General features: G+C 46.3%; 1 protein-coding gene across 2 annotated transcripts; it reads left to right on the top strand.

Annotated features, from left to right (window-relative positions):
* Positions 1–520: 520 nt before the first annotated feature.
* Positions 521–27,627, top strand: LOC112059788 (carbohydrate sulfotransferase 9-like). Of its 2 annotated transcripts, none has more exons than XM_065593101.1 (3): positions 521–655; positions 25,606–25,765; positions 26,267–27,627. In XM_065593101.1, exons 1-3 carry the CDS (start codon positions 575–577, stop codon positions 27,109–27,111), a joined length of 1,086 nt encoding a protein of 361 aa, XP_065449173.1. In that variant the 5' UTR covers positions 521–574; the 3' UTR covers positions 27,112–27,627. The 2 variants fall into 2 exon arrangements, with proteins under 2 accessions (XP_065449173.1, XP_023962365.2); XM_024106597.3 differs by lacking the exon at positions 521–655 and adding an exon at positions 5,465–5,876.

The raw sequence follows: 27,627 nt of genomic DNA, 5'->3' as shown, positions 1-27,627 counted from the left end.
GTGTGATGGGAGTGGTAAGTGGAGGCAGTGCTTAAAGTGGTCTGAAAAAAGTGGGTCTATCAATCTGGGAGCAGCAGCTTTGGTAAGACAGTGCTTGAAAGTGCACTGCTCAGTTACCCAGCTCAATTATTATTTTTAGCTGGGTCTGCGACCCTTGGTGGTCCCTCTCCACTCCCACTTTAAGCACTGAATGGGGGATGAGGGAAAGTGAGAAAGGATCACACAACTAACTAGGTGCGCTGTGGCAATATTTCACCTTCTAGTATTGTTCATTGTGTCAGGCAGAATAATAGACTACATGGATTTGGGGTTTGAGCCAGTATCAAAAGTCCCATGATATTTTTTTGGGTAGAGAAATGACTAGGAAACAAATTGTAGATCATACGCCGAGGATGAAGCACATGATAAACTATAAAAGGTTATTACTGAGACACACACAGACATAGAAAAGGAGTTAAACATTTACCATATGAGCTAGGAATAGAGATACATCACAGAGTATGAGAATACGCAGATTGCACTGCCCCCATTGAACAGATCATATACCAACCTTTTATTATTTAAACTGCACATAATGAAACAGAAAAGAGAAATGAGCTGTCCTGAATGGATTGTTTGCACAGGCAGAGAAGCTTTGCATGGGCCAGACATCCAGGTAGGGCAAAGGCAAACGCTCACCTCTCTCCCCTTTGCACACCAGTCCATAAAATGGAGGTGCACTTTTCCCTGGCATGTTCTTTCCGTCACTGAATTGTTCATTTTCTGTCTAATATGGCTTAGGGGAGCGGGTCTTCTCCATCTGAGGTTGTCTGATAGGAGAGCACAGTGGGCTTCTGTGTAACGTCTTGTGATCCCATGGCTCTTACCCATATGTGAAATGGCTTCCCACCTTGCTGTGCGGCACAGTGGGTTTCTTTTAGTTTGTACCTTTAAAAAGATATAGACGGGCCTGCCTCTCTCTCTCTCTTTCTCTGCAGAAATACATTATACTGTTCATAAACTTCCTCTTAGGCATTCACTGTGTCATGAGGAGGTGTTTGTGGGAGATATTTATTTTTCTTTGGGATTATTATTGCTATTATTGCTAATTCTTTTTGCTCTGATAATTTGATGGTATAAAAGTGAAAACCAGCAAATTAAAACCTCCCAGGATGGCACAGGTGTCTAAAAAGGTCTGTTCTCTAGGTCTTTGGTTTGACCCTGGGTCCTGCCAGTAATGACTGTAGGGTTTTATTGTTCATAATCTATGTGGCATTATAAATGCATATGGCATTTTACAAAACATGGTATAAATCAATGTCGCTGCCCTGAAGAGTTTACACTGGAACCCAGACAAGGCAAAACATGGGGGAGACCATTAAGGAGTTGGAAGTGCAGAGGCAGATGAAGTGATCAGGATATGTTATGCTCATACAAAGCACACAGGATCTTTATAGAGGAAGGTAAATACACAGCATTTATTGAAAGCAACAGAGGGTCCCGTGGCACCTTTAAGACTAACAGAAGTATTGGGAGCATAAGCTTTTGTGGACTGCAGCCCACTTCTTCGGATGCAGTCCACGAAAGCTTATGCTCCCAATACTTCTGTTAGTCTTAAAGGTGCCACAGGACCCTCTGTTGCTTTTTACAGATTCAGACTAACACGGCTACCCCTCTGATACTTGACAGCATTTATTGAGAATACCACAGTTAGCATACACTTTTTAGACATACACACATAGTCTTGCCAGTGATGTTCATAGTTACCAGGCTGTTGTAGCTCGAGTCAATCTAATGGTCAGTTAGATTGAGCACGAGTGTGGAGCTGGGTTCTGTCGGTCATGATCCGATGCTCCGAGGCTTTGCAGGACTGAACCCAGAGTTCCATGGCAAAACACCCCAGCTTTATAGTTGTAAATTCCTATTTGAGTTCATGCATTTTGCAATGTCATTCTGTAATCATTAGTCCTTAAGTGGTGTTATCATTTGATGGTTAGTGTCGGGCTTCCCATCGTTATCTCTTATTTGTTGTCTCGCCTTCCGGGGTGCCTGCCTCACCTCTGAGGTCGTCAATGCTGCTAACATATTTTAACATCAGATACAATGGATGTTTTCTGATTGTCTCCTGGTCTTTCCAAGTCTCTCGCTTCTCCTTGACCATCTGGACATTTGTGATGGCTTTCACACCTTATCTTTTTCTGATGCATGCATTCCTCATTCACACAAACAATCTCTTACAGAAACTTTCAAAGGTATACAGACAGCAGTATTGTATATTCAGCAGAATACATTGTAAATCAAGCCTTGCTAAATCTTATAACTAAAACAATTCACATTGGGGCTTCAGGCCCTCAACATTCCTCTAATCTTCTTAACATAGATACAATAGAGAATCCTGTCTCTTACTTCCTAATTTGTAATATATATAGGAAACCATAGTAGCTTTATAACTTATTCTAAAACAAAAGGGTGACCATAATCACTCATAAGGATTGTTCTGGTCTGTCATTCCTTTCTGCTATTCAAAAGGGGTGGCTGACAGGATGAAATTAAATCCCACATTAATTCTCATAGTACATTATAAAATCCAGCTCCTACAGACAGGGAAGATCTATGGAAGAAGTGGGTTTTCAAAAGTAGAACAGCTGAAAAGTAACGGGGGGAGGTGATCTGTTCCAAGAATAGGGGGTAGCATTAGAGACGGTGCAAAGCTACAGGTGAGAGGTGAGGAAGGGTGTTACAGAGAGGGAATTTTGGGAAGAGTTTTGGTTTCTTGGGCAGAGTAGGAGTAAATGAGAGTGGAGATTTAGTTGGCAGTGTGATTGTGCCAAGCCTTGAAAGTAAGGGCAAAAGCTTGAATGCAGTGCAATGAAGAGGCACTGAAGGACTCCGAGGGGTGCTGTAGTCAGGGCCGGCTCTGGCTTTTTTGCCGCAGCAGCAGGGAGGGCGCGCGGGGGGGGATGGCCGGAGCGCCGGGGGGAGGGCGGCGAGCCCCAGCCGGGGCTCCGCTCTCCCCAGCGGCCGGGGGGAGGGCGCCGGGGGGGAGGGTGGCCGGAGCCCTGGGAGGAGGGCGGAGTGCCCGGGCGGGGCTCCACTCTCCCCGGCAGCCAGAGCGCCGGCGGGAGAGGGGCGAGCCCGGCTGTGGCCCTGCTCTCCCCAGCGGCTGGAGCTGGAGCACCGCACTGCGCCGCCCCCCTCCAGGTGCCGCCCCAAGCACAAGCTTGGTGGGCTGGTGCCTGGAGCCGGCCCTGGCTGTAGTGGCAGGAGAAGAGGCACTATGGGCACAGCCAAGAGTCCCTCTTTGCCTCCTGCTTCTCAGGTTTTACCCCTTTTCCTTCCACCATCAGATTAATTTCCACCCTCCTCCCCCTTGGAAATCCAGTATGTAAAAGGAAGCCATTTTTATTCGTACAAAGTCATATGAACTTATCTACTAAGCCGATTACAACTATTTGATATCGGAAGTCAAGCGCTATTGGTGTTTTGTAGCTCATGGAGCTATTTGTGCTAGGCACTCATCTACTGAATCAGTGTAACAAACTTGTCACCTGTAGGAGATTTTCCTTCTGCTGATCTGATTGCCATGAATGTATGTGAAATTCAGAGTTAGGTCCTTTGATATGCTGGGGGTAAAGGATGGGGAATGTTGTGTTTTCCATACACTGATGTTTCAGAGAGTCCACTTTGAGTCTAGATTATTTTGATTTTCAATTAACAAAAAGAACATACAAAGCAAGAAAAACATATAAAATTGTCCTGAGAGACAAAGCAGTGTGTGTCTGAAACGCTATAGGAGCCTCCATCACGAATCCTCTAGCAGGCAGGCAGGCAGATGTCTTGCATGTAAAGGTGCAGGGCACCAAACAGAATCATTACTACATACACACCTGGAAATTGTCAGAGTACAACAGTGAGCTCACCACACCCCGTCACACCTCCGACCCTGGTGGGCAATGGAAGGAGGAGGTACACAGATGCAGTATACCTGGCGTTACACCATTCTGGGTTTCCCCCCAGGCTGGGGAATACTCAGCTAAACAGGTGAAGCAGCTTTGAAGACTTTGCACTGCCATAGCCAGAGCCAGGATCTGGCCCATGGTCTGATTCAGTATGAAAACTTCAATAAACTCCTCTCTCCTCTCGCTCTAGATTATATGAGTACAAGGCACTTGGCAGGCTACAAGACGTTGCTATAGAACCATACTCAGGCATGGAAATGGATTAAACATTGACCATATTTTCCAGAAACACAGACAATAAAAGGCATTACAATTTGCAGATGGGAACATAGGGAAACACCTACTTTTAACATTGTGTATGTTATGAAACAGAAGACGGAAATGAGCCCTCCGTTCACAAAGTTTGCCAGCCAGACGCTCCTCCTGAAAGGCATCTGTGTGTGGGCAAAGAACCTTTGTCTGGGTCAGACATCCAGGTAGGGTAAATGCAAATACTCTCCTCTCTCCCCTTGCATATCATGCATTAACTATAAGTTAATTCCCCTGGTGTGTTCTTCCCCGCTCCGAATAGTTTATTTTCTGTCTAATATGGTTTAGGGGAGTGGGACTTCTCCATTTGAGGTTGTCTGATAGGAGAGGGCAGTGAGGCTTCCTAGTAACTTGTCATGGTCCCATGGTTCTTACCAGTGTGTGAGCGAGCTCTCCACCTTGCTCTGCTGTGCAGCCATTTTCTTTTAGTTTATACTTTTAAAAGCTACCATAGACTAGAGTTTCCCACCTCTCTCTCCAAAGAAATACCATGTATCAGAGGTGATGTATGGGGGGAGGGAGGGGCGGTTATGTGGGATCATGTCTCTCCCCCCCCCCCAGTTTTCTGCCAGGTTTATATTTATATATATTTTTTGGGGGGGGGGGAGTAGTTCAAAATTGTGTCCCCGCACTATCAACAGTTGTGTCACCTCCTCATTGTATTGTTAGAATACTTTGTTTGTTGAATTGCCTGTCTGACACGGAAGTTTGAGTAGGGGAATCTTTGTGTTTATTTAGGATTAAAGATTTTCATTCTTTTCACTCCCATAATTTAATGGTATAAGAAGTTTGGCAAATTAGAATGTCAAGACTACGAAGGTACAGACGCCAGGAACTAAGATAAAAATGCTTCTATTGTCTAGGCCATTGACTGTGCCCAGATATTATTGTAAATTAATATAATCTGAACGGGTAGTACCAGATATTATTATGGTTCCTGATGCTTTCCATTACAAGAGCCTTGTAGCAGGGTGGTCACCCCGCTCCGCGCCAGAGGGATTAAAAACAGCCCTGGGAGGGGGCTGTGGCTGGAGAAAGCAGCTTAGAGGCTGAGCTGATTGGGGGAAGTGGCTGCAGCTGGGGCCATGCCCCAAACAGACTCAGCTGGCCCTATAAAGGCAGGGAAGCCAGGGGCAGACAGATAGTTTCCCTCTACTTGTTGAGGGAGAAGGGCCTGGCTGTTTAGAAGCTGGGAAAGTTACCTGGAGTGGAGCAGGGTTGGGGAGCTCCAGTCTGGAGACCCCCCGGCTGTAGGCCTTGATAAAGGCCAGGACAGGTGCTGGGGCTACAGATGGGTAGCCTGGTGTAGGCAAAGGCAGCAGGTCCAAACCCTGCTTTGCCAGTGATGAATGGCATGTACACTGCAGTCTGCCCCAGTGAGCGGGGCTAGATGGTGACTGGCAGTAGCCATATTCTGAGGTGAAGTGGGGATAGTGGGTGAGGGTTCCCCTGGGAGGGGGAGACCCAGAATTGTGGGGGTACTGCTGGGGGGCAGCACCAAGTTAAAGGGGCACCGGGGTCCGGTAGGGACACGGGGGCCAGCAGTGGTGGCGAGACACCGGCCTGAAGAGGGCTCTCTGGAAGCTGGAGAGCTAATTCCCAGAAGTAACCAGCAGGAGTTGCCGCCGGGTGAGTCTGCGCCAGCTTACAAGCCTGTTTTCAGTTTCTTATAACTGTTTGCACTGAAATTTTCCATGCCAGTTGTCTGCCTCAGGCTTCATTTTTTGAAAATTTTCAGACAAAATGTTGCAGCTGTTTCTGAGAATGAGTCTAGGGAAAATGTATTGTTTTGCCGTTGTTCAAAAATTCTGTTGACCTTTTCTTCGAGAAATTCTAGCATCCCTATTCCGTGGAGCAGGGACTTTAATGTTGGCAGGGGGATGGATGCATCTTTTGCCATTCCCATGAAAATCAATACAAATTTGTTCAAGTCATTAGCTTTTGAAAAATCGCAGTTCACACATGCTCAATGAAGACTTGCTAGACCAAAATAGATTTTATTGACTTGGTTGGTTTTTGCCTGTCTAGTCTTGTTGTATAGTGCTGTGTATTTTCTCCAATATAGCCTAAGTGTTCTCTCTGGGGCTCGGCAAACCAAGAGTATATGGAATTGCTCCAGGCTGGATGCTGTTCCTAAGACTGAGCTACCAGCCCACACTCTTTAAATCAGTCCTGCTACACTGTTCTCACTCAAATTTTGGCGTCCTCACTGGCTACTAGTGTGCTCCTGTTAATGATGGACTTGAGCTGTGGAGTCCACATCCAAACTCTCCTAAAGTTTGGGGAGATTTGGCTCATTAAGAACTAGATTGTACCAGCCAGACACAGTCCTGAGTAGGGAAGCCACACAGTCCTAGATTGAGAAGTTGTGCCTCAGGGTTTCCAAGTTTACAAGACCGGTGCACAGCTTGGATCATACTTTGGATTGAAGTAGCCTGTTCTCTCTCTGGTGTACCCAGCCTCCTCCACCATTTATATGTGAGTGTGTGTGGCTGAAGCCATTGTCCTCAGGTCCTTGAGTGCTGGGACTGTGATTATGACTGGCCCTTACTCATGGCAAGCAAAGTAGGGAGGTTCCTTATGTGCACGTTAGGGCCAGTCACGGTTCAGACCTAAATAAAGCAAGCCTCTGTAAGAAACCTGTTTCATTCAGCGTGATTAGCTAGTACAGTTGGAAATGTTATGTTCAAGACACAGGTGATTTTCCATGACGTTTGAAACTTGATGTGCTCTTGCATAAAGTTTTCAGCAGTCCAAGTGATGCAGGAGCTGCAGAAACCAGAGTTGCACTGAGTAAGGTAAACACTGAATGAAGCAGTGCAGGGTATCTGCATGGCACATGACTGCGTCTTCAAGATGATGGGATTTCTTTTTAAAAAACCTATGTAAGCAGAATCTGAATGAGCTCTCCCCTGACATCTAGTGGTGAGATATGGAAAAGACTTCAGGAGCTGATCTCATTTGCATGAACACACCCACCCTGCCTAGGTGCTCAGCATGATGGGATTGCTTGCCCAAATGACCACTTGTGGCTAGTTTTGGATCCCCAGTCTCCTTGTTATTGGGGCAGGAGTAATAAAGGGTTGTTATCCTTGTTATGTGAACCGAGGGCAGCAGAACTGCATCTGGTGTACCCCAATGGAGGGACTTACCCTTAACTTAACAGCACTCGCTGGGCAGGGGACATGGGTTCCAAAACCCAATGAGTTGGGACAGGTGCTGGTGGTGTGGCCCCTGTTTAAGGGGCCGAAGCACATTTGACCCTTCCTCTCTCCATGGTATAATAAAAGAGTTAATTTAGACTCAATTGAGAGTCTTGTTACATGCTGCAGAGTTGAAATCACTGATACCGAGGTCTACGTATTAGAAGACGTCCTTTGGGACAGTGTCTCTACTGCAAGAGACTGCCCAGTGTGCCAACAATGAGGCTTCCTCACTAACAGCTGAAATCACTGAGAGCTGTATTAAGTGGGGGGCCCTGAAGTCATTTTGATGAGTGACCAGCTGGGTGGCTGGTGGAGAGGCGAGGCCCGCCGGGTGGCTGGTGGAGAGAGCCAGAGCCGAGCCCCGCAGAGAGGTGTGGAAATTGGCTATTGGGGTGAGCGAGTGCCCGAGCAGCAGAGTGTGTAAGGTGCCTCCTTGTCCACCCCCTCCACAAAAGGACTTTTGGGTGGCTGGACTTAAGAATCTGAGGGGAAAAGGACACTGCCCAACTTACTTGGGGGTGGGTCTTTTTTGCTCATGGTTTGTGTTTATGAACCCTAGTTGCGGTGTTTTCCCATATTAACGCTGAGTTACCTGGAATCTCTCCCTTATCATGGATAGAATGGTGAGGATTTCGTGCTTAGGCATTAAGATTTGTCCTTACCAAAGGTTTGTTTGAGATACACCCGCATTTTTATGTTTATCACCTGATGATTTTAAATACCTTTTACCCTTTTTCATTAGTTTGCTTTGAGCAAATAATTAACCAATTTGAGTGGAACTGATACTATTATACTGTTGCACTCTCTCTCTCTGTGTAAATTCAGGCGTGTGTGTGTGTTATAGGTGGCATAGGTAGCCTATGATTAAGGTTGCCCGACACTTCCCATTATGACACTGTGTTTTCAGTGGCTTCTAACTTTGCCAATCTTGAACTGTTTGGACCGAAGTTTTTCATGCCAGGTGTCTGCCGAAGGCTGAATTTAATAATAATAAAAAAAAAAAAGTTTCAGTTAAAATGGTTCAGCCATTTCTAAGTATGAGGTTAGGGAACAATATGCTATCAGTCAATGTTCTAACAGATAAAGCACTTATCTATATGTCAGAAAAACAGCTGCATTACCACGGGGTTTTCAATCCGAGTGACGTACTGGAGGTCTCATGATGCCAGTGCTAAAAAATCTTTGGAATTTCTAAAAATTATAGATGACAATTTCCTGATTCAAAAAGTGTTGCATCCAACATGAAGGAATTCAACATTATATCCTACCTTGACTGATAATGAGAAATCAGTCACAGAAAAAAACGGTTACTCACCTTCTCGTAACTGTTGTTCTTCGAGGTGTGTTGTTCACGTCCATTCCAATCAGGTTTGTGTGTGTGCATGTGCACAGTAGCTGGAAGATTTTTCCCATAGCAGCCTCCATCAGGTTGGCCTGGGTGCCCCTTGGAGTCACACCTTCATGACGCTCAATATAGAGCCCTGCTGCCCCCTCGGTTCCTTCTTGCTGGCAACTCCGACAGAGGGGTGGAGGGTGGGTATTGGAATGGACATGAACAACACATCTCGAAGAACAACAGTTACGAGAAGGTGAGTAACCGTTTTTCTTCTTCGAGTGCTTGTTTATTTCAATTCCAATCAGGTGACTCTCAAGCCCAAGTTCAGGAGGTGGGGTCGTAGTCATCCACTGATTGGAGCACTGCTCTTCCAAAGGCCGCATTGTCTCTGGCCTGCTGGGTAATCGCATAGTGTGTGGTGAAAGTGTGTATGGAGGACCATGTCGCTGCTCTGCAGATTTTCTGGGTGGAACCTGTGCCAGGAATGCTGTTGAGGAGGCCTGGGCCCTGGTGGAGTGCACAGTGATCGAAGGCGTGGGCACCTTTGCTAGGTTGTAGCACTCATGGATGCAGGACATGATCCATGACGAGATACGTTGAGAGGAGACAGGAAGACCTTTCATTCTCTCTGCCACTGCCACGAATAACAGGACAGACTTTCGGAACAGCTTCATTCTCTCAATGTAGAAGGCAAGCACTGTGCGGACATCCAATTAGTGAAGTCTCTGCTCCCTGCTGCTGGAGTGTGGCTTAGGATAGAACACTGGGAGGAAGGTGTCTTGGTTGATATGAAACTGGGAGACAACCTTTGGGAGGAAGGCTGGGTGGGGTCTGAACTAGGGTGACCAGATAGCAAATGTGAAAAATCGGGACGGGGGTGGGGGGAAATAGGAGCCTATATAAGAAAAAGAAGGGGGGAAACCCCCAACTAACTCTAACTACTATACACTAATTAGAGAGAACTATATATAAAAAAACGGAGATAAAGGAACTTGCTAACCAAGGGCTATGGGACGTTCCAGCTAACCATCACTGGTGGTAAGAAGAAACTGAAGGGGTTGTGGGTTGGCAGGGTTCTATATTGAGCACCATGAAGGCGCAACTCCAGGAGGTGCCCAGGCCATATTTACAAGGTGGAGGACTCTATCCTGGGAAGGAGCAAGTCTGAAAAAGCCTTGGGAGTTGTCATGGATAATCATTGTGGATGTGCTGTCTGCTGTCCCCATGAATATTTGTCCAAATATGGAGAAATTATAAACCTTAGAATAATCACACTTTCCATATGCTCAGTAGAGACTTAGAGCTTTGCAGCTAAATTCTACGAAGTGCATGCTCCGTACCCAGGGTATAAGGGCTAAGCAGGACTTTCCTTGAAATTGCTCCTCCCAGCTGCTGGGAGCTGCTGTAGTTCTAGAATTCAAAGCAGACAGACTATCCTTTCAGTGCTTTCAATGCACCCCCTGTAGGTACTCAGTAAATCTGACTGCTTCAAATATAGAAGGATGAGGAATGGTTGGGTAAGGGGGGAAGAATGGGAAGGGGAGAGGCGATGGAGGATTGGATCCTGGGGGACGAGGGACTAGGAGCTGAGAGTGGAGATGGGCAGGAGCAAAGCAGGATATTAAGAGAAGATGGGGATATTATTTTTATGCAATGAGCATTATGTTTTTTCTTCAGTTTATACACTGCTGTTTTGTAACAGTATAAAAGCAACCGCTGTTGCTTTTAACACTTCCAAATGTAAGGATGTTAAATCTCCCTGTGTGTTCTGCTGATGTCTTTACCATGCAGCATGTATATCCCCCTACATCATTATATTGAGAAGCACTGGGACAAGATACAGCAAGAATCTAATTACTTTGACCCCCAAAATACTTAACTCAATGTGCTGTGACAACTCCTTATGACACTGATTATAACTTTCATTGTTGTTACCTTGTGCTTCCTTCCATCAGTCTGTTGTATCCACCTGTCTTCTCTTGTCTTACAGTTGTTCTACAATTCAGCTCTTCAGGGCAGGGACCATCTGTTTGGTATATGTCTGTGCAGACTATAGCATGATGGATCGCTCATTCCTGATTGAGGCTGTTAGGCACTCCTATGATAACTCAGTAATAAATAATTATGGACAGTTGGTCACATTTGTAAACAGCTGACAGGTTTTAAAATGAGAACGAAATAGGTTGAAATGCTGTGCAGCCTGTGAATTTTTCCACTCCCCTTTGCGTGTGTTCTAAAGGTGGGTAAAAAATGTTACACGAGGGTGTGTTTGATCACTCCAAACTTTTACAGAGTGATATGAGCGCCAGTGAATTTGTTCCTGGGGCTCCACTTCCCCCTGCTTTCTTTTTAATCACACTGTAACCATAGAGAACAATATCATTCACAGTGGCTGTGACTACAAGAAGCGTTAAAATATAGCCAATTTCTGCACAAAGACAGTTTGCACCTTCCCACTGCTAGCAGAATTGGCCTTATTATGATGTGTATACAAGAAAGGGAATAAAAAAGATTAATGCTCTGGATTCAGTGCTCAGTGCGGTGTCCTGTCCTTTGGAATACGTATCGGTCACAATGAGAAATCTTGGTCTTTTGGTGCATCCCCCTCGCCCCCAGTTCATTATATGAGTCCTGATTTCATCTCAGAAACAAAGTACCCTCTGTCTAGCTCGACTGACACTGGGAATCCTCTGGAATACACTAATATGGCTGTTAAATGAATTAAAATACATCCATGGCTAGAGCTGCTCCCTGAAAAGTTCCTCAGAGTGGTCTTGACTCAGGCCCTGATCTAAAGACAGCTGAAGTCAATGGGAGACATTCCACTAGCTTCAGTGGCCATTGGATCAGACCCATAGAGCCTATTTCACAGCGTGAGATTTCCTGTGCTTGACTGAGAGATCACTAAGTGGTTGCAATCAAAGCAGCAGTGGGCAGGAGTTGTACCATTTCATTCTGAGGTCACTATTGGAATTTAATAAATGTTATTTGTAAATGTACACCCACATTTCATCCTGCTGTAGGTGTATTAACATGGCAAACTAACTTGGAGTTATAATATAGACTGATCACAGAGGAGGTTTTCAAAGGCACAGATAGGAGTTGGGCACCAAAATGAATGCGACACATACACTTCTATACAAGTGTCTTTGAATTTGTACATTCACGCTGCCATGGATTATCAAACAGTTATCAATCCCAAACTGATTTGAAATTAAGTACATCAGACAGTACATAAGAATGAGTTATAATGAATCTGTCCCTGAAGTCTCAATACTGTAACTTTATGAAGGGGTCTTTTTTATGTCTTGTTCCTTTTAATTGTTACAAAGAGTGAAATTATAATTTTAAAAATATTTAAAAAAAAAAGAGAATAACAAATATTGGGGATTTTCGGGCATGATTCAAAACCCATTGAAAACTCTCATTGATTTCAGTGGTCTTTCAATCAGGTCCTTGTTATAGAAGAAGTCATCAGGCTGCACAATGCAAGGATAATAGAACATGCAGTGAGGGAAGAGGTTAAATGAGAGACCAAAGATTGCAGCCGATCCCATACTTTATTGTATTGCCAGGTAGCTGTCTCATGCAGCCAAGAACGAGACCCACACACATCTGCTACGGAAAGGTATTGTAGTATACAGACTGTGAGGCATGCACAACATTCAAGGATAAATCTTTTCTTTTGAGCCAAGTTCTTAAGCAAACAAAAAGCAAATTTGAGCCACAGGTGTGCAAAACTGCATTGAGCTCTAGAGAGAGGCATCCTGTGTAGGGCCGCCCAGAGGATTCAGGGGGCCTGAGGCAAAGCAATTTCAGGGTCCCTTTCCATAAAAAAAAGTTGCAATATTATAGAATACTATATTTTTGTGGGGGCCCCTGTGGGGCCCGGGGCACATTGCCCCACTTGCTCTCTTCCCCCCCCCCCCCCCCGGGTGATCCTGGGAAAAATAAACGTTTAAAAACCTTCCGCATCTCGGTCCAAATCCAGCTTTGAGAACTTCTTTTCAAGTCACCTTTACGAGGTATCACTGGTTCTCAGCATCAGCTAGTGCTAAAAGGCACTGAAGCTCATTAAAAGGGTTGGACAAATATTTTCCATCAAAACTTTTTTTGGATCGAAAACTAGGGGTTTTTAAAAAGCAGAAAAAAATCATGGACAATGTCTGCTTTCTTTCAAAATTTGTTGTGGTTTTTTTTTTAATTGAAAAGCTGAAATTAGTCTGCCAAAACCTGAACGTGGTTTGGGGTTTCAGAAGTGTGTGGCCAAATAGTTGTTGTTTGCTGTGTTTGATTGTTTAAAGAAACAATAAAAAAAATTCTGCTTTAAAAAAATCCAAAACTTTTGAACCACCTCAGCTTGTGACCAAACGCCTGAGCCCATCCAGTCAGAGATTTTTCCAGGTTTCTGATACTCTGCTGGCTTCCTTGACTCATATCTGTCTCCATAACTTTGGGTTCATTTATGTTAAAACATAAGAATGGCCATAATGGGTCAGACCAAAGGTCCATCCAGTCCAATATCCTGTCTACAGACAGTGGCCAATGCCAGGTGCCCCAGAGGGAGTGAACCTAACAGGTAATGATCAGGTGATTTCTTTCCTGCCATCCATCTCTACCCTCTGACAAACAGAGGCTAGGGACACCATTCCTTACCTATCTTGGCTAATAGCCATTAATGGACTTAACCTCCATGAATTTATCTGTTTCCTAGAGACTGGCTCCATGGGGTCCCTCACAAACTGGAGATGGTTAGTGTGGGTTTGTCTTTAGTATAGCTTATGTACATACTCCACGAACTGAGCATTTGAGCTTGTTCCAGAATCTGGGATGAGCCTATGTTGTGAAAACTGAAATGCTCAAAATAGCAAATGCATGTGAATTAAATTAAATTAATTAACCCAGGGAGTCTCAAACTGGGGGTCAGGACCCCTCAGGGGGTCACAAGGTTATTACTGGGGGTCGTAAGCTGTCAGCCTCCACCTCAAACCCTGCTTTGCCTCCAGCATTTATAATATTGTTAAATATATAAAAAAGTGTTTTGAATTTATAAGGGGGGGGTCGCACTCAGAGGTTTATGTGAAAGGGGTCACCAGTACAAAAGTTTGAGAACCACTGAATTAACCCCTATGGAGCCTCAGGGAATGCGGGGGGAGGGAGGGTCTCCCTTGGTAGGGTTGGGAAGGATATAGGTGATATAGGATATTGCTCTTTTCATGTGATCCCTCCCACATGGCTCTCTTGGCTCTATCACTGTTAATCTAAAGTGGCTAATTTTAAATGAAGCTATCCTCCCCTGACATGCATTTGAGAAGTGAAAGGGATGGTAGCCCTAAGGGAAAAGATAACAGCTTGTCTCTTTGGCCTGGTCTACACTATGAGTTTAATTCAAATTTAGCAGCGTTAAATCGAATTAACCCTGCACCTGTCCACACAACGAAGACATTTATTTTGAAATAAAGGGCTCTTAAAATCAATTTCTGTACTCCTCCCCGATGAGCGGAATAGCGCCAAAATCGATATTGTCATTTCGAATTAGGGTTAGTGTGGCCGCAATTCGATGGTATTGGCCTCCGGGAGCTATCCCACAGTGCACCATTGTGACCGCTCTGGACAGCAATCTGAACTCGGATGCACTGGCCAGGTAGACAGGAAAAGCCCCGCGAAAATTTAAATTTTATTTCCTGTTTGCCCAGCGTGGAGAGCACAGGTGACCATAGATAGCTCATCAGCACAGGTAACCATGCAGGCTGATAATCGAAAAAGAGCACCAGCATGGACCGTACTGGAGGTACTGGATCTGATCGCTATATGGGAGAGGATTCGGTGCTAGCAGAACTTTGTTCGAAAAGACGAAATGCCAAAACCTTTGAAAAAATCTCCAAGGGCATGATGGAGAGAGGCCACAATAGGGACTCAGATCAGTGCCGCGTGAAAGTCAAGGAGCTCAGACAAGCCTATCAAAAAAACAAAGGAGGCAAATGGTTGCTCTGGGACAGAGCCGCGGACATGCCGCTTCTAGGCCAAGCTGCATGCAATTCTAGGGGGGGCTGCCACCACCACCCTACCTCTGACCGTGGATTCCGAGGCGGGGGTAATCTCATCAGCCGCACCTGAGGATTCTGCAGACAGGGAAGAGGAGGAGGAGGACGAGCTTGCGGAGAGCACACAGCACTCTGTTCTCCCCAACAGCCAGGATCTTTTTCTCAGCCTGACTGAAGTACCCTCCCAAGCCAGTATCCAAGACCATGACCCAGTGGAAGGGACCTCAGGTGAGTTTACCTTTTAAAATATAAAACTTGTTTTAAAAGCAAGCGTTTTTTAATGATTACTTTGCCCTGAGGACTTGGGATGCATTCGTGGCCAGTACAGCTACTGGAAAAGTCTGTTAACGTGTCTGGGGATGGAGCGGAAATCCTCCAGGGACATCTCCATGAAGCTCTCCTGGAGATACTCCAAAAGCCTTCCCACAAGGTTTCTGGGCAGTGCAGCCTTATTCCGTCCTCCATGGTAGGACACTTGACCACGCCATGCTAGTAGCAAGTAATCTGCTATCATTGCATGACAAAGCCTGGCAGCGTATGGTCCAGGTGTTTGCTGGCATTCAAGCAACATCCATTCTTTATCTCACTGTGTAATCCTCAGGAGAGAGATATCGCTCATGGTAACCTGGTTGAAATACGGGAATTTAATTAAGGGGACAGAGGTGGCCGTTCCTACTGGGATGTTTGCCTGTGGCTGAAAAGAAATCCTTCCCTGCAGTTAGCCAAGCGTGGGGGGTGATTGGCCCTGAGCTTTTCGCATTTGGCTAGCAGGGATCTTCCCTGATACCAGCCACGTGGTGGGGGGAGGGATAAAGCGATCATCCAGAGAATTGGATGGGTGGGGGGGTTAGTTTGTTTTCTGCTGTTGAAGGTTAAGAGGAAAACCGCAGCACTCAACGGGCTTTGCTTGGTATGTGGGAAAGGAGGGCGCAGAAGCCGAAAGACAATGGCTTACCATGGCCGCATGCAAGCCGAATTCTGTTGCCCAGACCTGTGTCTGTGATCTCTAGCAGCAAAGCCACAGACACTCAATATTAAGAGGCAAAATGCGACCTTGCACAGAAATCACATGTGCTATGTAATGTGAATAGTGTTGGTCACCGTGAAAGAGTATAAGCATTGTTCTGTAAAATGTATCTTTTAAAAAAATTCTCTCCTTTTTTCCCTCCCTCCAGCAGCTGCAAATTTTTCAAGCCTCCCTCCTCCGTCCCGAAGGCTATCTCAGATAAGGCGTCGGAAAAAAGAGGACGCGAGACGAGATGTTTGCGGAAATCATGGAATCCACCCACAGTGAAAGAGCTCATCTGAATGAGTGGAAGGACACGATTTCAAAGTATAGGAAAGATGCCAGAGAACGTGAGGACAGGAGGGACCAATGTGAGGACAGGAGGGACCAACGTGAGGAGAGGAGGGACGCTCGAGATGAGAGGTGGTGGCAGGAAGATCAGAGGAGGCAGGATGCAATGCTGGGGCTGCTGTGTGAGCAAACAGACATGCTCCGGTGTCTGGTGGAGCTTCAGGAACGGCAGCAGGATAATAGAGTGCCACTACAGCCCCTGTATAACCCCCCTCCCCCCTTACCATGTTCCATAGCCTCCTCACCCAGACGTGTAAGAACGTGGGGCGGGGGAGGCTCCATACACCCTCCCATTCCACCCCAGTGGACAGCCCAAGCAAAAGGCTGTCATTTTTTTAACCTTCTTTTAGTGGCCTTTTCCTTCCCGTCAATCCTCCTCCCAAACCCGACTCGGGTTCTCTCCCTCTTTTTATAATCAATTAATAAAGAATACATGATTTTTAAATCATAGTGACTTTATTTCCTTTGAAAGCAAGCTGTGATCGAAGGGGGAGGGTGGGTTCCTTATAGAGAATGAGTCAATAAAGGGGGTGGGTTTTCATGAAGGAGAAACAAACAGAAATTTCACACTGTAGCCTGGCTAGTCATGAATCTGGTTTTCAAAGCTTCTCTGATGCGCAGCGCTTCCTGGTGTGCTCTTCTAATCGCCCTGGTGTCTGGTTGCGCATAAGCAGCAGCCAGGCGATTTGCCTCAGCCTCCCACCCCGCCATAAAGGTCTCCCCCTTATTTTCAGAGATTGTGGAGCACACAGCAAGCAGCAATAACAATGGGGATATTGGTTTGGCTGAGGTCTGAGTGAGTCAGTAACGATCGCCAGCGACCATTTAAACGTCCAAATGCACATTCTACCACCATTCTGCACTTGCTCAGCCTGTAGTTGAACAGCTCCTGACTCCTGTCCAGGCTGCCTGTGTTTGGCTTCATGAGCCATGGCATTAAGGGGCAGGGCTGTGTCCCCAAGAATAACTATTGGCATTTCAACATCCCCAACAGTTATTTTCTGGTCCGGGAAGTAAGTCCCTTGCTGCAGCCGTTTAAACAGAGTAGTGTTCCTGAAGACGCGAGCATCACGAACCCTTCCTGGCCAGCCCACGTTGATGTTGGTGAAACGTCCCTTGTGATCCACCAGTGCTTGCAGCACCATTGAAAAGTACCCCTTGCGGTTTATGTACTGGATACACTGGTGCTCCGGTGCCAAGATAGGGATATGGGTTCCATCTATCGCCCCACCACAGTTAGGGAATCCCATTGCAGCAAAGCCATCCACTATGACCTGCACATTTCCCAGAGTCACTACCTTTCGTAGCAGCAGCTCAGTGATTGCTTTGGCTACTTGCATCACAGCAGCCCCCACAGTAGATTTGCCCACAGCAAATTGATTCCCAACTGACCGGTAGCTGTCTGGCGTTGCAAGCTTCCACAGGGCTATCGCCACTCGCTTCTCAACTCTGAGGGCGGCTCTCATCTTGGTATTCTGGCGTTTCAGGGCAGGGGACAGCAAGTCACAAAGTTCCATGAAAATGCCCTTACATATGCAAAAGTTTCGCAGCCACTGGGAATCGTCCCACACCTGCAACACTATGCGGTCCCCCCAGTCTGTGCTTGTTTCCCGGGCCCAGAATCGGCATTCCACAGATAGAACCTGCCCCATTAACAACATGATCTCCAAAGCACCGGGGCCCGCGGTTTGAGAGAATTCTGTGTCCGTGTCCATGTCCTCATCACTCTTGTCGCTGCGCTGCCTCCTCCTCGCCGCGTTTTTCTGGTCCTGGTTCAGCATAAACTGCATGAGAATGTGCGAGGTGTTTACAATGTTCATGACTGCTGTCTTGAGCTGAGCGGGCTCCATGCTTGCCATGGTATGGAGTCTGCAGTGTTCACCCAGGAAAAAAGGCGCGAAATGGTTGTCTGCCATTGTTTTCATGGAGGGATGGGTGAGGCTGTACCCAGAACCACCTGCGACAATGTTTTTTGCCCCATCAGGCACGGGGATCTCAACCCAGAATTCCAATGGGCGGGGGAGACTGCGGGAACTATGGGATAGCTATGGGATAACTACCCATAGTGCAACGCTCCGGAAATCGATGCTAGCCCCGGTACATGGATGCACACCGCCGAATTAATGTGCTTAGTGCGGCCGCATACATTCGACTTTATACAATCTGTTTCCAAAATTCGAATTCTGTAAATTCGGATTAATCCCGTAGTGTAGACATACCCTTAGTGTTAAATAGCTGTCTGCAAGCCTCAAACTGTTGAATGAGCTTTAGGGTGGAGAAGGCTGTGCCTCCCCAAACAGCCTGGCCCTGCCCCCTATCCGACCCCCACCCACTTCCTGTTCCCTGACTGCTCCCTCAGAATCCCCGACCCATTCCGCTCCTTCTCCCCTGACCGCCCCCCCCCCCGAGGTCCCTCCTCCCCCCCTGCTCCCTGTCCCCTGACTGGCCCGACCCCTATTTATCCCCCCGCCGAGTCCTGACAGACCCCCGGAACGACCACGATCCAACCCCCCGTCCCCTGACTGCCCCCCCCCCCATTGCGAACCTCTGCCCCCTCCCTGTCCCCGACTGTCCCCGGGACTCCCTGCCCCTTATCCAACCCCCCCCGGCCCTGGCCCTGGCCCCCTTATCAGGCCGCTTACCCCCGTCTCCCCCCTCCAACAGGACCCAAGCACCTGCCACTCGGCTGCAGCTCGCAGCCCCGCCCCCTTACCACATGGCTCTGAGCGGGAGGAGCTTAGGCCCCTCTGGAGCCACACCGCTTTAGCTCTGTCTAGAGCCGCTCCTGGACGTGGTGCGCTGAGGCACCGGGAGATGGGGGAAGGCGGAGGCAGGGGGAGCCTCCGACATTCTCGTGGGGAGCCCCTGCGGGGCCCAGGGCCTGGAGCAAATTGCCCCACTTGCCCCCCCCTCTGGGTGGCCCTGATCCTGTGTCCAGGCAGGAAGCTTTGTTTGGTCCAACTATACAGCACAGGTATGATAAACTTACTTCCTCTCTATTGCTCTTTGAATATATAAAATTAATGTGCTTTTGTTTTGTCTCCTTCACGTTTTCTAAAAATTGAACAGTTTATTCACCGTGTCTTGTGTTTTTTAAGGATCGTGATTTCTATCTTTAAATTTTGTGATGGGAGAATATGACAGGATTTCTAATAAGTGCCGAAAGACTCGGGAATAATTTTGTGGATAATACTTTTTTATTGATATTGACAAGATGCCATAGTTGCATTTAAAGTAAAAGCCCAAGCATCTAATGTTATAGCTAAAAATCCTCTGAACAATTTGTATCCCCCTCAAAATATAATCCGTGCATACAATTTAAAATAGATATAGGAAAAAGATGTGAACTCTACATGTTTAGCATATCGTTTAAAAAAAAAAATTGGTAAGAGTTACATGGCCAGAAGAACTACTGCACCAAAATCTATAGACTACTTCAAACTTCACTCGAGTTTATACCACTCTATAGCTACTAATTTCTGTTTTTCTACATAATTTAAAAATAGGTTCATGATCTTATTAACTTCTCCATTTGTTCTCTAATCCTTAATTTACTTCTCTACATGAAGCATAGCTGGAAAACCTAAAGAAAGCCCCTTATGGACAAGGCATTCCTATCCTTCCAGAGCCTTAAATAGGATGTGTAACAACTGTAAGCTATTAGAAATCCATTTTTACATTAATGTAGGGACTCCTCTGCATTCCATCTATATTTTTCAGGAATTAAACAGATGCCTCCATATTTTCTTTTCCACCAACTGTATTTTCATTATTAATGCTATTTCCAGAACATATTAACCCTTTTATAGTCTTAAAATATGTGATTGTAAGTCAGATTTTTCAGAGGCACCTAAGATAGTTAGGCTCCTATCCTAGTCATAGTCACCTAAAATTTCCAACTAATTCCAACATTTATTCTTACAGGATGGATGCTGCTACAACATATGGAAGTTTTAAACGCCCTCTGCTTTGCAACGCTCTCATAATTGAATGGGTGTTGCAAAGACTCATTGCAAACAAGAGTAAATTATTTGTGCCTGTGACTATGGTCGTATATACAAAATTTTGCACAGAGACATCAGTTTCTACCCTTTTGAAAATTTGGCCCTTGGCAGTTCCTTCTTTTTTTAACTCATTGATGAGTCCAAAGCTAGTGAAAGCAAAAACGGTGACAAGAGACCATCTTTGTCTGTTCCTCTGTATATGTTAAATGCATTGGTCATCACTGATTATGCTGGATTGAAATATAATTCTATGTCACTTTTCTTAAATAATGGATGAAAAGTCTATTTTAGAGGGAAAAGTCTCACAATTACCTGTGTCTTAATGACTGAGCCTGAATAAGATTCTGATAGAAAGTCGGGAAAATGTCATTAATTTGAAAGGGATCTGTAAGATATTCTTTGTTAGGTGACTGTACACAGAGGTGACTCTTGGTTGTACCATTTGCTTTGGTTGACTTGCCAGTAAATTGCCAACTTTATTCCCCAATTCATAATTTCATTGAATGAGTCTATTCTTATAAAAAGTGCTACAGTACTCTACAATAATGATCCAAAGTGTTGCGGTTTACATTAGTGATGCAGTCATATTTTGGTTTGCTAGTGTTGTACTTATTTTTATAAAGGATTGTAGCGAGGCGGTGGGATACCTCACAGCCCCGCTGAGGGCCAAACCTCCCCTAATACCAATATGGGCAGAGCCACTGGGTCCGGTGCCCACCCCTCAGAGGTCATGGCCCCGACCCGAAAGTATAAAAGCCCGCCTGCAGAGCTCAGTGGAGCCCATGCCGGCGGAGAGAGCAGACGTCTCTGGCCGAGCTCCCACTTGGGAGACAGCCGCAGGCCGCAACCGGCCTGCTGACTTACCAGGCCTGCCAAGCCTACCTGTCGCCCGCTACCCTGAGGAGGACTGGCCAAGCCTGCCCCGTGCCAGCTACCCTGAGGAGGACTGGCCAAGCCTGCCCCGTGCCAGCTACCCCGAGGAGGAACAGAGCCTGCCCTTTGCCTGGTACCCTGAGGAGCAGATGCTGGTGGAGAGCACCGAGGACACTAGGATGGCCCAGGTACCATACGAGGGGGAGTGTGAAAGTAGCCCGGGGGCAGCCGACCCTAGTCTAGCTGCTGCACTGCCAGAGCCGATGTCAGTGTGTTGCGGCCAGGATCCACACTGACAGCAGCAGGTTTCCGGTGCTGCTAGGGCCCCGGGGTGGGACGCAGTGGAGTGGGAGGGCCTGCGTCCCCCCTGCCACCCACTCCTTGGGTGGCAGACTCCCCCTTTTCCCCTGGCCTAGAGAGGCTGGGACCTGCTACAAACCCTGACCCAGCCCCTGCTTAAAGGTCTGGGTTGCTGATTAACTATTTGCTTGCTGCCCCGCCCTGACCTAGGGCCTGGGCTGCTATAGACATTGCCTCAGCCCCTGCTTAAGGGCTCAAGTCCCTGCTTGAGGGCCGGAGCTCCAGACTGTGTGATTACTGCCCCGCCCTGATTGAGGGCTCGGGGCTCTTTTCTGACCTATTGGCCCAGCCCCTGCTTATGGGCCTGAGCCCCCTAACCGTGTGTCTGTTGTCCCAGACTGCCGCCGGACCAGGACTGCTGGCGTACCAGAGCGAGGCGGTGGGATACCCCACAGCCCCGCTGAGGGCCAAACCTCGGCCAAGACTACTACAAGGATAAATACTGCTTTTTTGAGGGAATATGCAGATTTGCTTTACTTTGGTTGCATTCCTTTACTGTCCTCATAACGTGTTGTCTAAGGGCTTCATCTATGTATTCTTTGTAATAAAGCTCAATGGATCCACTCCATGTGATGATTCTGAAGCCTGGTGTATGCTACTGTTAGGTGGACATAAGTTGCCTTGTGTCGACTTGCTTGTGCATGTGTCTACACTCTTATCTGTTACTCGCTGATATAAGAACCCTGTTATGGCTATACAGTGATAGTACCTCTATCAATGGCAGTGAGCCGTGCTTGATGTACTCTGGTAAATGCAGAGTGAATGTAGACACTGCGTGACCTATGCTGACCCTAACAGTCCTCCAGCAACTGTCCCACAATGCCCAAAAGTGACTGCTCTGGTCACAAATGTGAACTCCTGCCCAATGGTCATAGAAACCACCACCCACTTTGAAACCCCTGTGTATTTTTGAAAGGCCTTTTCCTGATTCCCCAGTTTGGTGAGCACACCTAGTGGCTCTCCCCTGTCATGTGTGTAAGCAGGGTGTAAGCAGACCCCATTCTGCCTCAGTGTTGAGCCAACAGAGCTGCTTTGTCAAAGTGATCAATTCTGCTGGTTTTGGATTACAATTCACTTGGCTGCCACAGGACTTGGTGCAAGGAACGCCAGGAGCTGGGTGGGAGTCCTGCAAGCTTCCTGCCTGGACACAGGATTCCTTTCAACAGAGTTCAGTGCAGTTTTGCAAACCTGTGGCTCAAATTTGCTTTTTGTTTGCTTAAGAACTTGGCTCAAAAGAAAAGATTTATCCTTGAATGTTGTGCATGCCTCACAGTGTGTACACTACAATACCTTTCCATAGCAGATGTGTGTGGGTCTCGTTCTTGGCTGCATAAGACAGCTGGCAATAAGATAAAGTATGGATTCGCTGCAATCGTTGGTCTCTCTTTTAACCTTTTCCCTCACTGCATGTTCTATTATCCTTGCATTGTGCAGCCTGTTGACTTCTATAACAAGGACCTGATTGAAAGACCACTGAAATCAATGAGAGTTTTCAGTGACTCAATGGGTTTGGAATCATGCCCCCAAATCCCCAACATTTCTTGTTCTCTTTTTTAACAAATATTTTAAATTATAATTTCACTCTTTGTAACCATTAAAAGGAACAAGACATGAAAAAGACCCCTTCATAAAGTTACAGTATTGAGACTTCAGCAATAGATTCATTATAACTCATTCTTATGTACTGTCTGATGTACTTAGTTTCAAACCAGTTTGGGATTGATAACTGTTTGGTAATCCATGGCAGCTTGAATGGATTAAAAGAAGCTTGTGTAGACCCTTCCCCCCAAACTCCCTCCTACACATGCTCTCCACGCAGGCTCTGGCAGGCAGGGCAAGTGGACTGCGTTCCCTGGAGCTGTGCTGAAGGGCCAGGGTTGGGAGGAGAGTATGTCAACCTGAACTTGCTAAGCAGCAGGGAGGGATGCCATTTCCCAGTAAAAAAAGAGAGAGGGTGGAGACTGGTGTTGTTACCTGATGATGTGAGCTGTATTTAAAGAACGCTTGACACCATTTGACCCTCCCCTTCACCTCCCCTTTCCTCTCTGGAGTTTAACGACAGATTTGAATGGACTCAATTTGGCGGATGGTCCCTCACTCCACCTGGGATCGAAGGACCTCCCGCCGAATTGGCGCCGCAGATCGCGATTGCGGCTTTTTTGTTTTGTTTTTTTTGTTTTGGCTGCTTGTGGCGGCCAAAACCCTGGAGCCGGCCCTGTCTGCAGGGAAGGGGAGTGGCGTGTTAAAGGAACATTTGTTTGTCAGACTTTCACCCTGCGAGTTGGAAGACTGAGGCAAAGGACACTGCCCAACATACTGTGCGGGGAGGTCGCTTGCTTATGATTAGGTGCTTTTGATTCATGGTTGTGGTGTTTTGCCAAATTTATGCTGGGTTCCTTTTCCCTTTTCATAAAAGCTTTCTTTTGTTATACACAGACTCAGTGCTTGTGTATGGGGAAGTGTTGCCTCCGAGAGGTGCTGAGGGGTGGTTAGTTTCCCAGGTTACTGGGTGGGGGCTATTCATAAACATACAGCTAAGGATAGCATAAAATCCCTCTTTACCCTGTAAAGGGTTAATTCCTCTTTTACCTGTAAAGGGTTAAGAAACTCAGAAAACTTGGGGGGTACCTGACCAAAAGGACCAATAAGGGGAGAAGATACTTTCAAATCTGTGGGGGAAGGTTTTTTGTCTGTGTCTCTCGGAGCCAGCCAGGAAACAGGACAGGGAAATTACATCTCCTTAAACATGTCCGAACTAAGCATTTAGTATTGCAGAAATAGTAAATAATAGGAAAGAAATGCTTCTCTGGCCCAGGCTGGGTACTGACAGGGAGTGCGATGTGAATGCTGATGCATGCCCCCCAATACCACATAATTCTTAGGTTCACTAAAAATCAGTGTGATATTCATAAATGAACAACAAGCACTACACAATTCCTAGCATTGCCCAATGCTTCAGGGCCGGGTAGAGCACAGTCCAGCATGGCACATTACTGTGTGCACCATTGAAGTGCTCTTCTAAGGCCTCGCTCAGCCACTACTTCCATGTGGAACTTTTCCAATGGCCCTTGGGTCTGTTCAAAGCCAGCAGACAGCTGCTCCACCTCCACCCTGGCAGCAACTTTTGCCCTTTGCCTCACAGATATTGTGCAGGGCACAAGTGGCAGCTATAACCATTGGGATATTTTTCTCCCTGAGATCTAATCTAGTAAGGAAACGCTGCCAGCATCCCTTCAATCTCCCGAAAACAGATTCAACTGTCATTCTGCCCCTGCGAAGCCTTGAGCTGTCGAGGTAGCCAGTGTGCTCATGGGCAGCATGTAATGGAAGCCATATCTCTGCTAATGCTCCGTGCCATAGCCCCGGGGCTGGGCCACAGCAGGGCTCAGAGCTCGTCTGGGCGGGTGAGACTTGGCCCCAGCCAGCCAGCTGGGGCTCAGGGATCCTCAGGGCAACTTGGGTGGGTGGTGGGGAGTTTGGGGAGCCTCTGACTGCAGCAAGTGAGAGCAGGGGAGGGGGTGGAGTGGGGCAGGGCTTTGGGAGGAAGTGGTGGGGTAAGAGCAGGTCTCAGGCGGAAGGGGCAGGGCAAGTGGCTAGCCTCCCCAAATGGGGGGTTCATGTGCAGTCCAGGAGTGTACTGTTTCATGAGTCAAGAGAGCTTGAAGTAGCTTGGGTCCCTCAGGATCACTACTGGCATTTCAATATCACCAAAGGTAATCCGCCAGGCAGGAAAAATGGTCCCCCACTTGCAGTTTCCTGAAAAGCAGCCAAGTATGGACGAACATGAGCGATACACTAAATGTAGCAGCTATTTTCTGACAGACTTGTGTTGACCACAGTTTGTAGTATAGACATGGCCAAAGTCCATCATAGGTGTATGCGGAACTTTCCAGCACTGCATGGACTATACAGCAGGTGTGAAGGAGCATGGGCCCAGTTTTACTTTAGAATGGGTAGGCCTGTGCTATCTGGGGGGAGATAGGACCTGGTACACCAGCTCATGAGATATTTTCTGTAACAAAAATATCACACATAGGATATACATTGGTTAGAAAAAATAGCCTCTTTCCAGCACATTCCTGGCACCTCACTGACTCTCTGACCTCTTCTACTCTGTGTAGCATGTGATATTTTTGTAGCAAAATTCATACAACAAACTCTCTCTCATTTTCTTGTAGCGAGGAAGACAGATTCCCTGCAAAAGGCCACATCCTTCTCCTTCCTGGGAAAATATGGTGGACAAGGTGTTTCAGAAGGTGTTCATTTTCCTTGTCCTAACTTTAATTCTTGGAAGTCTTCTTTCTGGGGTATTCTACAAGTGGCAAACAAAAATGATGAGTAAGTACAGAATATATAGATAGAAGGATTTTGTGTTTCTTGGAACAGAGACCATCTTTCTGGAGCATATAAAATATGTAGCACAACGAGGGTGCATGTACAAATAATACAAATAAAATATCTGAGGGGGCTGGCCTGTCAGATTCTTAGTTACCCTGACATGTGTAGGGACGAGAATGCCACAAAAAGCCACGTTTGCCATGAAGTTAAGTGTTTGAAGATGCATGGCAGGATTCTCCCTAAGAATATTCCTCCTGCCATTCATTACCCAGGTTCTCCTTCTAGCAAGCCTTTTAATAATCACAGTAGCTTATGTTGCACGCGTGTAATAGTGTAGACAAGTGACAGTGAACTAGAGATTCGTGTTAATCCTGAACTCCTATTTTAGTTCCTCAAAGGGTACATTTGAGTTCTGTGATTTCCCGAATGAAAAGAGAATTCCGCGAAATTACTTTATGCTGATAGTTTATCTTCCTTTCATGCACACATCTTCTCTTCCAGTTCCTAAGGAAGATTGGCTGATGAGTCAAGTCTATCGCAGAGACACACTGAACTCCACCTGCCTGATGAACAACCTTTCTCATTCACAAAGCAAACTGAAACATGATGTTGCAACACGGATCTTTGTGGAACATAACCACAAGTTCATCTACTGTGAGGTACCCAAGGTGGGTTGCTCCAATTGGAAGAAAATCATCCTTCTCCTCACATTGAACCTGAGCAGAAAGGCTAATGAAGTTCACCATGATCTCATCCACCAAACCCCACTGATAAAGAGGCTGAGTTCTTACCCTTCTGACTACCAGGAGAAATTACTGACCAGTTACACCAAAGTGATGTTCACCAGAGATCCCCTGGAACGGTTGGTTTCAGCTTACAGAGACAAGCTTCTGCACTCTGAGCCATACTATAGTATCACTGTGGCAAATGAGATCAAGGCCACGTGCAGGAAAAATGAAAATTCAACTGAAAAGGTGACTTTCCAGGAGTTTGTTAACTTTATTCTGACAAAAAAACAAGAACATTTGGATATTCATTGGAAACCAATGTTTCTACTCTGTGATCCTTGCAACATTCACTATGATATCATGGGGAAGTTTGAGACCTTGGAGCAAGACTCTGAACATGTTCTCAGGAACATTGGAGCCCCAGAGGATATGCACTACCCTAACTTTAAGAAGTATGGCTCAGAGAAACGTACTAGTGATGATATCACCCTGGAATATCTCAGAAAGCTGAGCTCAGAGCAAATTGAAAAGATCAAGAAGCTGTACCAGATGGATTTTGCCTTGTTCAACTATCCTTATGATTTGAAAATGAACCTTTATGAGACTGATACAGTATGAACCTGAAAGCAGTTTTTATTCCTACAATATCACGTGAACTTGTCTACAAAGATGATTACAGCTGGCTGATGGTAGCAGTGAAGCACTGTTGGTGTTTTGCAGCTCATAAAGGTATTTGTCATAGGCACTCGTGATGCTGTGTGGAATATGGGGGGAGGGATAGCTCAATGGTTTGAGCATTGGCCTGCTAAACCTAGGGTTGTGAGTTCAATCATTGAGGGGGCCATTTAGGGATATGGGGCAAAAATCTGTTGGATGATTTAATTGGGGATTGGTACTTCTTTGAGCAGGGGGTTGGCTAGATGATCTCCTGAGGTCTCTTCCAACACTGATATTATATTATCAGTACCAATATTACAAAATTGGAATGAATCTTATACCAGATATGCCATGTAAAGTATCAGTGGAAAAGATATATTTTGCTAAATATGATAAATATCTGATTTCTTTGACCATCTAACAACTCTCTTCCTGTTCTTTTCTTTTCTAATAAACCTTTGGTTTTAGATACTAAAA

The sequence above is a fragment of the Chrysemys picta genome, chromosome 4 (genome assembly GCF_011386835.1).
Source record: "Chrysemys picta bellii isolate R12L10 chromosome 4, ASM1138683v2, whole genome shotgun sequence".
NCBI lineage: Eukaryota > Metazoa > Chordata > Testudines > Emydidae > Chrysemys > Chrysemys picta.
Note: the sequence above shows the minus strand (reverse complement) of the source record. Positions and strands in the feature narration are given on the sequence as shown.

What these genes read in the sequence shown, in the direction of transcription:
- LOC112059788 (XM_065593101.1), top strand. Translation starts at nt 575, where the DNA reads ATGAAACAGAAAAGAGAAATGAGCTGTCCTGAATGGATTGTTTGCACA. An exon ending in TGCATGGGCCAGACATCCAG is followed by an intron (nt 656 to 25,605) that starts GTAGGGCAAAGG and finishes ATTTTCTTGTAG; the next exon opens with CGAGGAAGACAGATTCCCTG. An exon ending in GTGGCAAACAAAAATGATGA is followed by an intron (nt 25,766 to 26,266) that starts GTAAGTACAGAA and finishes CTTCTCTTCCAG; the next exon opens with TTCCTAAGGAAGATTGGCTG.